This window comes from Lepus europaeus, chromosome 19 (genome assembly GCF_033115175.1).
Source record: "Lepus europaeus isolate LE1 chromosome 19, mLepTim1.pri, whole genome shotgun sequence".
Classification (NCBI taxonomy): domain Eukaryota; kingdom Metazoa; phylum Chordata; class Mammalia; order Lagomorpha; family Leporidae; genus Lepus; species Lepus europaeus.
Genome location: NC_084845.1, coordinates 34,405,399 through 34,418,061, shown reverse-complemented (window position 1 = coordinate 34,418,061; position 12,663 = coordinate 34,405,399). Strand labels below are relative to the sequence as shown.

At 50.0% G+C, this 12,663-nt stretch overlaps 1 protein-coding gene across 1 annotated transcript in view; it reads right to left on the bottom strand.

The window, feature by feature from the left end:
- Window positions 1-726: 726 nt before the first annotated feature.
- The window catches only part of LOC133747696 (histamine H3 receptor-like), a 47,266-nt gene continuing 35,329 nt past the window's right edge, over window positions 727-12,663 (bottom strand). Inside the window, exons 5-8 of the mRNA XM_062176011.1 lie at window positions 8,356-8,570; window positions 4,022-4,547; window positions 3,728-3,894; window positions 727-1,947 (exon numbers count right to left, since the gene is read on the bottom strand). Coding sequence (XP_062031995.1) covers window positions 1,099-1,947; window positions 3,728-3,894; window positions 4,022-4,547; window positions 8,356-8,570 — 1,757 coding nt within the window. The 3' untranslated portion in view covers window positions 727-1,098. The remainder of the gene's footprint in view (window positions 1,948-3,727; window positions 3,895-4,021; window positions 4,548-8,355; window positions 8,571-12,663) is intronic.

Sequence of the window (12,663 nt, the reverse complement as noted above, 5' to 3'; positions counted from 1 at the left end):
TTGACAGGCAGAGTGGACAGTGAGAGAGAGAGAGACAGAGAAAGGTCTTTCTTTTGCTGTTCACCCTCCAATGGCCGCTGCGGCCGGTGCACCGTGCTGATCCGAAGCCAGGAGCCAGGTACTTCTCCTGGTCTCCCATGGGGTGCAGGGCCCAAGGACTTGGGCCATCCTCCACTGCACTCCCAGGCCACAGCAGAGAGCTGGCCTGGAAGAGGGGCAACCGGGACAGAATCCGGCGCTCTGACCGGAACTAGAACCCGGTGTGCCGGCGCCACAGGCAGAGGATTAGCCTATTGAGCCGTGGTGCTGGCCATGAGAGGTTTTCCATCTGCTGGTTCACTCCCCAAATGGCCGCAACCGAACCCAGAAGGCAGGAGCTTCTTCTGAGTCTCCCATGTGGGTACAGGAGCCTTGCACTTGGGCCTTCCTCCACTGCTTTCTCAGGCACATTAGCAGGGAGCTGGATAGGAAGTGGAGCAGCCGGGAGGGACTCTAACGGGCGCCCATATGGGATGCCAGCACTGCAGGCTAGGTCTTTAACTCACTGTGCGCTGTGCCATCATCAGACACCATTATTAGAATAACAAAGCCTACACATCAATTCCAGACATTTTAAACGTGCAGTACTTCCAAGAACTTGTTTCATTTATTCTTTTTATTAAAAAATACTTTTTATTTATTTGAAAGACAGACAAACAGAGATCTATTCACTGGTTTACTCTGCAAATGCCCCCAACAGTTGGGGCTGGGCCAGGCCAAAGCCAGGAGCCTGGATCTCAACCGAACTCTCCCATATGGGTGGACAGGGACTTAAGTACTTGAACCATCATCTGCTGCCTCCTAGCATGCACACTAACAGGAGGCTGGATCAGAAGCGGAGGCAGGACTCAGTCCCAGGCACTCTAATACAAGATGTGGGTGTCCCAAGTTTGTCCTAACCACAGTGCCAGATGCCCATGCCTTCACTTGTTTTTGCCATGGGCACCATGTCTCCTTGGGGCAAAGACAAGATGAAATGAGTGGGAGTGATCTAGGGAAGCCTTTACTGACTTTTGGAGAACAAGAGGTTTAGATGATCTGGCCCAGGAGGCGTATCTGTCACACGTACATATGAGGGTGGATCTTGGCCTTCCCAGGGCACAGCAGTTTGATGAATGCTTTTCTGAAACTCACATGGCACAGTGGATACAGGACAGGGTTGATAGCTGAGTTCAACCAGAGGAGCCAGAAGGATGTTTCATAGAGAGAGTGCTGGATGCACGTCCCATGGCAGGCAGCTCGGATGATCATCAGCAAAGTGTAGGGAGCCCAGCACAGGCTGAACACACACACAATGATGGCCAGCGACTTAGCCACTCGCTTGTCCCGGGAGAGCCGCAGGCAGCTGGCCCTGGTGCTGCGGAGGTCCAGTTGCCCTGGGGCATTGCAGACCTTGTCTGCCCTGTAGTGGTTCTGCCACCGCTGGGTTGCTCTCATTCCGTGGTCCACCTGGAGAGGGGGTAAATCTTGAGTCCCGCAAACAACCAAGGAAGAACCCTTGTGCATATGGGAGATGTCTTTTCTCTTCCGGCTTGTCCTCTCAGCTGACTTAAAAAATATGATGTGTTTGTTTTGCCTCCGCTGGAAGTCCATCTCCAAGCCGTCATGGCTGGGGCCAGCGTTGGCCTTCCTCAGGGAAGTGCACTTCCGAATGTTGGTATAGATGGTCAAGTTGAAGTAAGTGACACTGATGAAGGCTGTGAAGAACTCAATGATGGAAGCTGTCATGAGGAAGTACCAGTTGTAGAAGAACTCAGCATAGCACTCCCCCCGGGGCAGGATGCTGCTTTTGGCCACGTACTCCCAGCCGATGATGGCAGGCCCATACAGGAGGAACGCTGCCACCCACACCAGTGCCATCTTGAAGATGGTGCTCCTGGTCATGTCTTTCTGGGCCCTGTAAGTCACCTAGAGGGAAAGAGCAGGGGCCAGTGAAAGCAGAGGCTGAGGCAGCTTTCCCCGCCCAGGCTGGTACAGCAAGGTGCCAACAATGAGGCTCAATATTGTTATTATTATTTTTTTTGACAGGCAGAGTTAGACAGTGAGAGAGAGAGAGAGAAAGGTCTTCCTTCCGTTGGTTCACCCCCCAAATGGCCACCACAGCCAGCGCACTGCGCCGATCCAAAGCCAGGAGCCAGGTGCTTCCTCCTGGTCTCCTATGCGGGTGCAGGGCCCAAGCACTTGGGCCATCCTCCACTGCCCTCCCAGGCCACAGCAGAGAGCTGGACTAGAAGAGGAGCAACCGGGACAGAATCCGGCGCCCCAACCTGGACTAGAACCCGGGGTGCCAGCGCCGCAGGCAGAGGATTAGCCTAGTGAGCTGCGGCGCTGGCCTGAGGCTGAATATTAGTTATTAATTTGGGCAACACTGGGGGGACGGGTGGATTTTTTTTCCATTGAAGCAGAACTCCTGGCCCTCCACAAGCTCAGTGCAGAACATTTAGTACTGGTCATTAGATGATTTTGTTGTCCATGACTGCAATGCACACAAAGCCTCTAATTCAGAGCAAAGAAAACACATCCACCAAACTGGGGTCTCAGGAGATGGGACCCAAGCAATGGGTTCTCCGAGCTCCTGGAAAGTTAGAAAATGCCACTTACACAACATTTATTTAGGAGGTGATTTCTCACAGTGGAAATGTAAGAAGCAGTACAGGGAAGGGAGACAAGGAAGAGCCAGGCTTCAGCAATGATCAAAGTCAGAGATTTCCGTTCTCAGCTCCACCTTACAATCACTTGAAAGGCATTCTTCTAGAAATGCCGATACCTTGGTCACACTTCAAGCCAATTAAATTCCAAATGAGTTGAGAACTGCAGCTACACGTGAAGCAAATGTGTGGATGCCACAGAATGAACTTGGCAGTGGCTCTGCAAATGGTGTTTCTTGGGCTATCAAGGTCTTGTGGCTGTTAAGAAATTCAAAGCTTGTTGCTACTTTCTGCTTCCTCTAGAATGATCATGATTACTGACACAGAGATAGAAGGCTTTTTTTTTTTTTTTTTTAAAGCCCAGAGGAGAGGTCTCTGTTCTTCTGCTCTTTTATTTAAGGCTCACATCTGTCTACAGATTAACTTCTTTGAGCCTTATCATCCCCATCTGTAGCATGGAAATAAAGAAACTTTATCTTACAGGGAGGCAAAGACCAAATGAATTTCCCATCACAACAGACTGGATCCAAAGGGCTTTTAACCTCTCACTTTCCCCATGGGGAGACTGACACGAGGTACCAGCATGTGCCCAAGGTCACTCAAGGTGGAACCCAGGTCACAGCTGGGTGACTGCTCACGCAGTGCCACCCCCCCTCCCCCATCCCGTCTGCCCTGACGCCGAGGCAGCCCCTCCAGAGGAGCAGCTGTGCTGGGGGAGGCAGCCGTGGACTCTTGACCGCGGGAGCCCATGGTCAGCAGGTGCACACGGATTGGCGGAGACCTGGGGACACGTTCATGGCCACAAGGCCCATGCACTACCACACATATGCCTATCTCCCGAAAAAGGCACATTACAAGCGCAGTGTGACTTTTCAGTGTTTTACGTGTGTTTAATATTTGTGATGTAGATCTTATTTGTGACCTAGTGTTGGCCTCTCCCTTTTTCCTTTCCCGTTGGAAGTCATAGGCTCCTAAAATCCCCGCTGGCTCCCTCGATCCCGACCACCCGCGGGTCCGAGCGGAGCCTCAGCCCTTCTCACCGCCCTGGTGACGGAGAGGAACCTGTCGTAGCTGATGAGGACGATGTTGAAGACCGAGGCGGTGCACATGAGGTAATCCGTCACCAGCCACACTTCACACAGCCCCTTCCCGAACTTCCACGTCCGGGTCAGGACGTAGGGGATGTATAGTGGAATGCAGAAGCCGCCTGTGGACAGAAGGGGGCGCTGGCCGCGCGTCCCTTCGCGCCCCAGCTCCCGACCGAGGCCTCCGAGCGAGCGCTGGGCTCCCGGCCCCAGCGCTGCCCTGGCGTCCCCCGCCCCGGCCGCATTCACCCACCAGCAGGTCGGCGACCGCCAAGTTGAGGAAGAAGAAGTTGCCGCGGGAGCGCAGGCTGCGGTCCACGGCGAAGGCCACCACGACCAGCGCGTTGCCCAGCACCGTGGCCAGCGCCAGCACAGCCATGAGCGCCGCCAGCAGCGAGGCCGCGGGCAACGAGAAGTGGGCGGCGTGCGGCCCGAGGTGCAGCGCCCGCCCGGGCTCCAGCACCAGCCCCGGGGCGCACGCGTTGCCCGACGCGTTGGGCTCCGTACCGTAGCGAGGGCTCCGGGACGCGGCGGGGCTGGCGAGGGGACCCCGCGTCCGGGAAGGGAAGGGCGCAGGGGAGCGGGCGCCGGCGCCTGCGGGGCGAGAGGGCAGCGCGCAGGGAGAGAGCGGCGGGCAGCGCGGGAGCCAGAGCGGCGGCGGGCGTGGGGCTTGGGGCCCGGGGCCCGGGCGAGCTGGCGGGCGGGCGGCGGGGCGCGGGCCACCCCCTGCGCGCTCCCGGGGACCAGCCGGGCTGGGGGAGGTCTCTGCAGCTACCTACAGCCGTCCCGGACGCTCGCGAGCAAGTTGGTGTTTTCCGAAAGGAGTTTTACTTCGATCATAAAAGTAATACCTGCACTTGTGAAAAAGAAAGCAAACAATACAGCAGGCCGTAAAGTAGCAGTGAAATGTCTTAAAAATAGTTCCTCCCAAAAATACCTTCTTGGGACACATTTTGGTGTAAGTCCTTCCAGCCGCTGACCGTCCCCCATCCCACCTACCCCTCCCCACCCCACCCCCGCCTTTTTCTCCCTATGCCTCCCTCTCCCCTGCAGAACTAGACGGACAAAAAAAAAAAAAAAAAAAAAAAATAGATTTTTACACTTGATCTTAGCCAAAAGGCCAAGAAGCGATAAAAGCATAGATTTTTAAAAACAAAAAATGGGGTTCTGTTGGACTAACGCATAACCTGTTTTTTCCCCCAAGAAATAACAAATCGGGACACCCCCACCCCACCCCCACCTCTGGGGGACCGAGGAAGATGAGCACTCTGTCCCCTCTGCTGACAGCTTGCCTCTAAGTTTTGTTTGGTTTTGCTTCTGTGCCTCCACTCATTTGTCCCATGATTTCCCCCAGGAGACCTTAACGGAAGCAGAATAGCTGGGACCAAGGGAATGGTTTCCTACTTCCCAACGTGGTGCCTGCCGGCTAGCCTTCCCAGAAAACGGCACCACTTGAAACGCATTCCCAGTGGGTGGTGAGGGTGTGGGCTGATCCCTCCCTCCTACCCTAGCCCCTTTGCTTCTGCAGCATAGAGCCCTTCCCTGTGGGGACTGGCTCCGAGTGCAGGTGTCCCGCGTGGGAGGTGGGGTGGGAATGTGCCCTTTCCCCCAGAGGGACTAAGGGTCCCTGGTGGGAGGCGTTAGCCAGGATGGAAGGCGGTGCCTTAATGTTCTTGCCTTCTGTGTTGGGGCAGAATCTGCCGGTTTTGTCCTCCCTGGGCATGGGGTAGGGGCAGGGGGGCGGGGCATGTATGGAAATGACCCAGGCTGCTTTGTCTACCCTATTATTTGGCTCTGGTAGACCACTTAGTTCCAGCGATCTGATGTCATGGAGACAAATTCTTGGACCACAGGGCAGGAACAGGTCCTTGAGGATTATTTAGTGCAGTGACTTTCAATCCTTTGAACAACTCACAGCAGGAAATACTTTGTAACCCAGTACACACACACACACACACACTCACCCCTGTGGAAATGCATGTACCCATGTTAGTGAAGAAAAAATATAACGAAAAGACAAAGAAGTTGCCTTTCGCGTGTGTCCTGATGCTGTTGATTCTATTCTATGCCTTGCTATCAGTTTTGAATGCTGGTCTTGATCCTCACCTGGCTCTCAACCTGCATTTGAGAAACAATACCCCAGATGGGACCTCTATTTTATGTGTGGGGAGACAGGCCAGAAGGGGAAGAGACTCACCCAGGGACCAGCAGGAAGTGCAGGCAGAGCACAGCCCAAACTGGGGTCTTCCGGCTTCGGGATCAGAGCTCCTCTCGGGCTGCCTGCCTACGCAATGACTGACCCGGCCTGTCAGGAGCTGACAGTCCCTTTCCTGGTGACAATGATGCTTTCAGGGCTAGAAACAACTATGGTGATTGAGGAAGGAAGAAATAAGCCATCACTTATCTCCTTTTTTGTCCGCTAATTGCCTCTTCATTCTGCGGACCCCTTTCCTTTGGTGCCTCTGCTAATTGCTGCTAATTAGCAAGCAATCACCACACCCCCTACTTGGGAGTTTGTGGAAGGACACTTGCTGGAGCTGCTGGGCCTCGGTGAGATGGGCTGAAGGTCCCACGTGGGATGGCCCACCAGGCTGGGGCGTGCTTCCCAGGAAAGCTGGTGGCAGGTCAGGGGGGGGACACAGAGTGTCCTGTGACTGTTGTCTGTGTGTAGGAAGAGAGAACAGAGTCTTGCAGGCACAACAGCTCCCTCCCCATGGAGGAACCTGTTCTCCCCAGACTTAGGTGTGCTCACCTCACATCATATGTTAAAGTCTTAACCCCCAATATGACTGTATCTGGAGATAGGAGCGTTAAGGTGAAGTGAGGTCAAACAGTGTAGCCAAGAGCAAGTGTGCAATGGTGCAATGGGCTAAGCTGCAGCTTTGGCTGCCCACATCCCATACCAGGGTGCTGGTTCAAGTCCCAGCTATTCTGCTTCCTGCTAATCCAGTTTCCTGCTGATGTACCTGGGAAGCAGCTAATGATGCCTGAAGCACTTGCGTTCCTGCCACTGCTGTGGGACACCTGCATGGAGCTCCTGGCTTCCTGGCTTCAGCCTGGCCCAGCCCCAGCTGTTGTGGCCCTTTGGGGAGTGAACCGGTGGCTGGAAGGTAGAGCTTTTTCAGATTAACACTTAAATAAATAAATCTCAAAAAAGAAAGAGTGTGGACCTAATTTGGTAAGAGTGACCAGCTCTCCATGTGCCACAGGCACGCAGGAAAAAGGCCTTGTGAACACAGCGGTTAAATCAGCCCCTATAAACCAGGAAGAAGAAGCCATACCAGAAACCAAGCCTGATGGTGCCCTGATCTTGGACTGGCAGCCTCTTGAACTATGAGAAAATAAACATCTGTGGTTGAAGCCGCCCAGTCTGTGGTATTTTGCTGGAACAGACTAGTACATTTTCCCATCCCTTAGCAGGTGAGAGACAGAACCCTGGCTAAGGCTTCCCTTCTCTGGGCCTCTTTCCTCATAGGTAAATGGGGACACTAATAGTAGTTCCTATGCCACGTGGTTGTGGAAAGGATTCAATGCCTGTGCAGAAGGTGTCTAGCACATTGCATGGCAGGTGGTCAAGTGTTCTGTGAATGGGAGCTGTAGTGATTGTGGCCACCCATTTGGAAGATGATCTTCATCAGGACACTTGAAATCCTTGCCACATTCTCTCCTCCTGCTCAGTACCTCTCAGCAGCTTCCCCCTACTGGGTGTTCTCCGGAACATAGATACTTTAAATTTGTCTAAGAGAGGCATAACTAAGAAGCCAAATCTGCCACACACACACACACACAGAAAAGGGAAAAAATCATTGGCTACTTCTTAAAGTGGAAGTAAAATGGTCTTTATTATTGCTATTGTTGTGTTTGGGTCTGGGCTTCTTGCTTTACCATGCAAAAAGAGCTGACATCATTTCTTTGCCAGGCTGTGTGGGGCTCTTGCATACAGGATCAGAACAGGAGAGAGAAACTGACACAGGGGCAGAGTGACATTCTGCCTCTCTCCTAGGCTCCCACAGAACTCTGTTCACGCCCAGCTCCCTCTGTTGTGTCCTTCCTTGAGAGAGGAGTAAGACCACTCACTTGTTGGGTGATCCTGAGCAAATTCCAGAGCCTCCAAGTCTCATTCAGTTAGCTGTCAATTGGTGATAATAGGAGCTGGCAGCATTTTTGTGAAGATTGCTGGGCGGTGGGTACATGTAGCACAGAGCGTAGTTAAGTAGACACTCAACAATAGGTCTCAGAGCCCGAGTGTTAGCAGGGTCTCCAGGCCTCGAGCTGGAGATAACGTTTCTTGAATGTGGCGCACTTTAGACCTCCTCAGGATTCCAGCAAATTCATGGAGGGCTTTTCCCCAGGCTCAGTCTCTGGCTTGAAACTCTGCTTCCCCTGTGGGTTGCCTCACTACTCCATGTGTCCTGTTTCTCTTATGGGGCACAGCAATTCACACAGAAACCCAGTTCCTTCCTTGATTCCTGCAAAAGCCCAGCCCACAGATCTGGGGAGAAGACCCAGAAAGGGCTTACGTCTCAGAAGTGGAAGCTAAGCCGCTCTGAATGGAACCTTGGGCATTCCTGTGCTAAAAGTGCCTTCCGGTCACCCTCTGATGGGGCATTTCTGTGGACTGCTTCATCCTGCATGGTGCCCAGGCTCACTCTATTTTCTTGGCTCTCTTCTCTCTGGTCTCTTCTCTCAGAGCGAAAGATGTCTTTCCCTTTCCTTGTGACTGTCGGTCTGGCATCTCTTTCTATTTGCCAGGCTTCTGCTGACGTTCCTAGTTCAAACAAGTTATCAGATGACTTTTCTAGATCAAAGAACATTTATCCTTAAAAGAAATTTCAGAGGCAGCTGAAATTTTAACACCTTTTTTTTTAAAAAAAAAGATTTATTATTACTTATTTACAAAACAGAGAAAGGCAGAGACAGAGAGAGAGAGAGGTCTTCCATCCACTGGTTCACTCCCTAATGGCCACAATGGAAAGAGCAGAGCCAATCTGAAGCCAGGAGCCAGGGGCTTCTTCTGGGTATCCCACGTGTGTGCAGGGGCCCAAGGACTTGACCATCCTCCACTGCTTTCTTAGGTGCATTAGCAGGGAGCTGGATTGGAAGTGGAGTAGCCGGGACTTGAACCGGCCGCCCATATGGGATGCCAGCATTACAGGCTGGGGCTTTAACCCGCTGCTCCACAACCTGGCCCCAGTACTTAAATTTAGAAAAAAAGTATGTTAGCTGATATCTTATTCAAGGAAGAAAAAATATTTCCAATGAATTAAAAAAAAAAAACTTCAAGGTACAAAGAAAGCAAAACTGTAAAAATATCTTAAGAAAAAAAAATCATGAGGTAGGGGAAGACTTTATCTAACTTAGAAACTGTAGAGGAAAGAAATTGATGAATCTGACTTATATAGCAACTAAAAGTTTCTGCAAAATTGTAGGTGCTATCAACAGAGTTAAAAGACAAATGACATGTGTCAGAAGATATGTATGAAGAATTAATAACTAGAATAGGGGGATCATTTCATAAATCAATGAGACAAGGAACCCAACAGATATTGTCAAACAAAATGAACAAGTTATTCACAGCTCTACATATGACTTGTGAACATACAAAAGATGTCCCTGTAACTAGAAATCAAATGAAATGTAAATGAAATTAAAGCAAAAGGATAGGTTGTATATCTCATGATGATTGAAACAATTTTAAATGATAGCTAATAGCCATGATTGACAAAGATGTGAGACATGAACTCTCTCTTATGGGTGCCAGTATAAATCAGTATCTATGAACATGAAAAAAACTCATATTTCTTGACCAAAGAATTTCACTTTTTAGACTCTATTAAAAGTAATCACATATATGTCTAAAGAAGTACATAAATAGTTGTTTGTGGCAACAATTCTCATAATGATGAGGAGCTGGAAGCAACTTTAAGTCTATCAAGGAGTCAGTGAGTGAATAAAATGTGATCCATCCCACAGTAGATTGTAAATTTGCAAGTTTAGTCCTACCCTGCTCCTGCCTGCATCTTCCCTTGCAAGAGGACGTTGCCGTCACCCTGACAAAAGCGAGAGTCTCTTTCTCCACTCCTTCAACCTGGTTTGCCTATGTCAATTCCTTTGGCTATTGGGACAAATGATATATGACCCAAGCAGAGGCTTGAAAAGCCCTTTCATAGTGGGGCCCAATTTCCTGCTGTACTTGGAACTCTGGTAGTCCCATACGCATGGATCTGAGAGCGTCTTCTGGCAGATGAGGGGCCATGTGATGAACCGAGGGATATGGGCTGATCACCTGCCAACCTCCAGAACATGGATGAGGCCATCTCACACCACTGAGCCACCAACTGACCTTCCAGCTGACCACAGATGTGTGAGAAAGCTCAACTGCAGATCAAGCTGGATTGGACCAGAAAAACTGTGCAGGTGCCCCTTTTAAGCCATTAAATTTTGGGATGGTTTGTTTCATAGCAGTGGATAACTGGTACACATCCATACAATGAAATATGGAGCAATGTGGAAGAATGAAGTGAATACATGCATGTTATGATACTGACATGGAAAGCTTGCCAAGGTGAATTCATATAAAACAAAAAACCTTATAAATCCACAAACTATCCTATTGTCTTCCAATAAATTTCTTTTTTTCTGGAGTTAGCCAGAGTTGATTATTTTTTGTTTGAAACCAGATAATAGATGTCCCTGGTAAAATAAATGTGGACAGCCTCAAGGTAAGCAGATTTCTTTATTGCAAGATTTGTCAACAGACCCTCCAGGAGAGGTAGTGTGTGCAGCTGCCCCATAGTCATTTGACAATAGTACCATCTTCCCATCATGCCCTAGTGTGTCAAGAGATTAATGGGCCATATCACACACTTTGGGAAAGGCCATGCTATGTGTGTTTATAACAGATGATTGTAGCTCCAAGGGTTTTGCCATTTCTTTCTGCCATTGTGCTGGAAGACTTTCTCATTTATGTGCTGTTCTATGTCAACTGTCTCATTCTCTACACATTTGTTGGCAGAAACCCATTACAGTAAAAGTCAATAGAAAATGGCCTCTGCTTAAAAAAAACATCCATGCAGTCTTCCCCATTGATATTACTTCTTAGGTAGGTGCATAATTATCACTTTGTCCAGTGTGCCACATATAATGGAAAAGAGATATGTTTCAGAAAATAGGATTGACTCACACACTACCTAACAAGATTTTGTTAGAGGATCTTACTTGGGGAGCAAGTCACTGCTTGGCTGGAAAGTATCAGAATAGAAGCTCTCATCAAAGAAACGTGAGGAAGCCCTGAGGTTGGAGGTAGAAGTCCTGGTCTGCAATCCAGACCTTGGAGACCCAGCTGCTCGACCCTTCAGGGGGCCCAAGTTTGTTTGGTTTATCCATAAAACCAGGGTTATAATAGAATCCATATTACAGGGACATTCTGGTACTCAGATAAATTTGTGAGGGTGAAAGTTGGCTAAATGACAAAAATGCCATATCTGTAGATTTTCAAAAAAGATTTATTTTCTTTATTTGAAAGACAGAGTTACAGAGAGAGGTAGAGACAGAGAGAGAGGTCTTCCATCCGATGGTTCACTCCCCAGATGGCCACAATGGCCAGAGCTGAGCCCATCCAAAGTCAGGAGCCAGGAGCTCCTTCTGGGTCTGCCACGTGGGTGCAGGGGCCCAAGAACTTGGGCCATCTTCTACTGCTTTTCCAGGCCATAGCAGAGAGCTGGATTGTAAGTGGAGCAGCCGGGACTAGAATCAGCACCCGTATGGGATGCTGGCACTTCAGGCCAGGGCTTTAACCTGCTGCACCACAGCACTGGCCCCTGTATCTGTAGATATTAACTAAGGCCTTTTTACTTCAAAGTGGCAGATACCCAACCTGTCCTAGCTAAAACAAAAAAGGAATTTGCTCATTTGCACAATTGAAAATCCGCAGGCCGGTGCCGCGGCTCACTTGGCTAATCCTCTGCCTGCAGTGCTGGCACCCCGGGTTCTAGTCCAGGTTGGGGTGCCGGATTCTGTCCTGGTTGCTCCTCTTCCAGTGCAGCTCTCTGCTGTGGCCCGGGAAGGCAGTGGAGGATAGCCCAAGTGCTTGGGCCCTGACCCGCATGGGAAGCCAGGAGGAAGCACCTGGCTCCTGGCTTCGGATCGGTGCAGCGTGCCGGCCGCAGCGTGCCGGCTATAGCGGCCATTTAGGGGGTGAACCAACGGAAGGAAGACCTTTCTCTCTGTCTCTCTCTCTATCACTGTCTAACTCTGCCTGTCAAGAAAAAAAAAAAAAAAGAAAAGAAAATCCATAAATATCCATGGAGATTCTAGATTCAGGCAGTGTTGGACCCAGGGGCTCCAGCAAAATCACCGAGTTCTGCTTCTATCCATTCTTGCACATTGATTTTCTGTTCTGACTCTTACCTGGGAGAGGGGCTATAACTGAGCTAAAGTGAGGGAAGGATTCTTTGACTTCACCACCCACTCACTGCTGACTTGCATTAGAATTTCACTCACTGTTGTTACTTGCTATGGCCTTGGCTGTGGGAGTTTGAGACCCATACTTAGATCCAGAATTGAGAAGAAAAGAGTTGCCAGTCTAACCTTCACCTTGTTCCTTACATGTGATTTTAGCCAATTCCTTTTCTCTTCCATCTCTTTTCTCTTCAATTCCCTTTCTTTCCAAATGAAACATTGAGCACTCCTCTTATTTGGGGAGGTGAGTAGGAGACATGCTTAGTAAATATGTGTGGAACTGAATTGGGTGCACCCCATCTAGCCACTGGCTCACATTGCCAGTGTTCGTGAGTACTTATCTGTAAAGACAGGACTTTTGGACTTTCCATTTGGTAGGAAAGGAAATCCTACTGTTGACGGAAAAAAGAAAAGCAGGGAGAGGGAGAGGG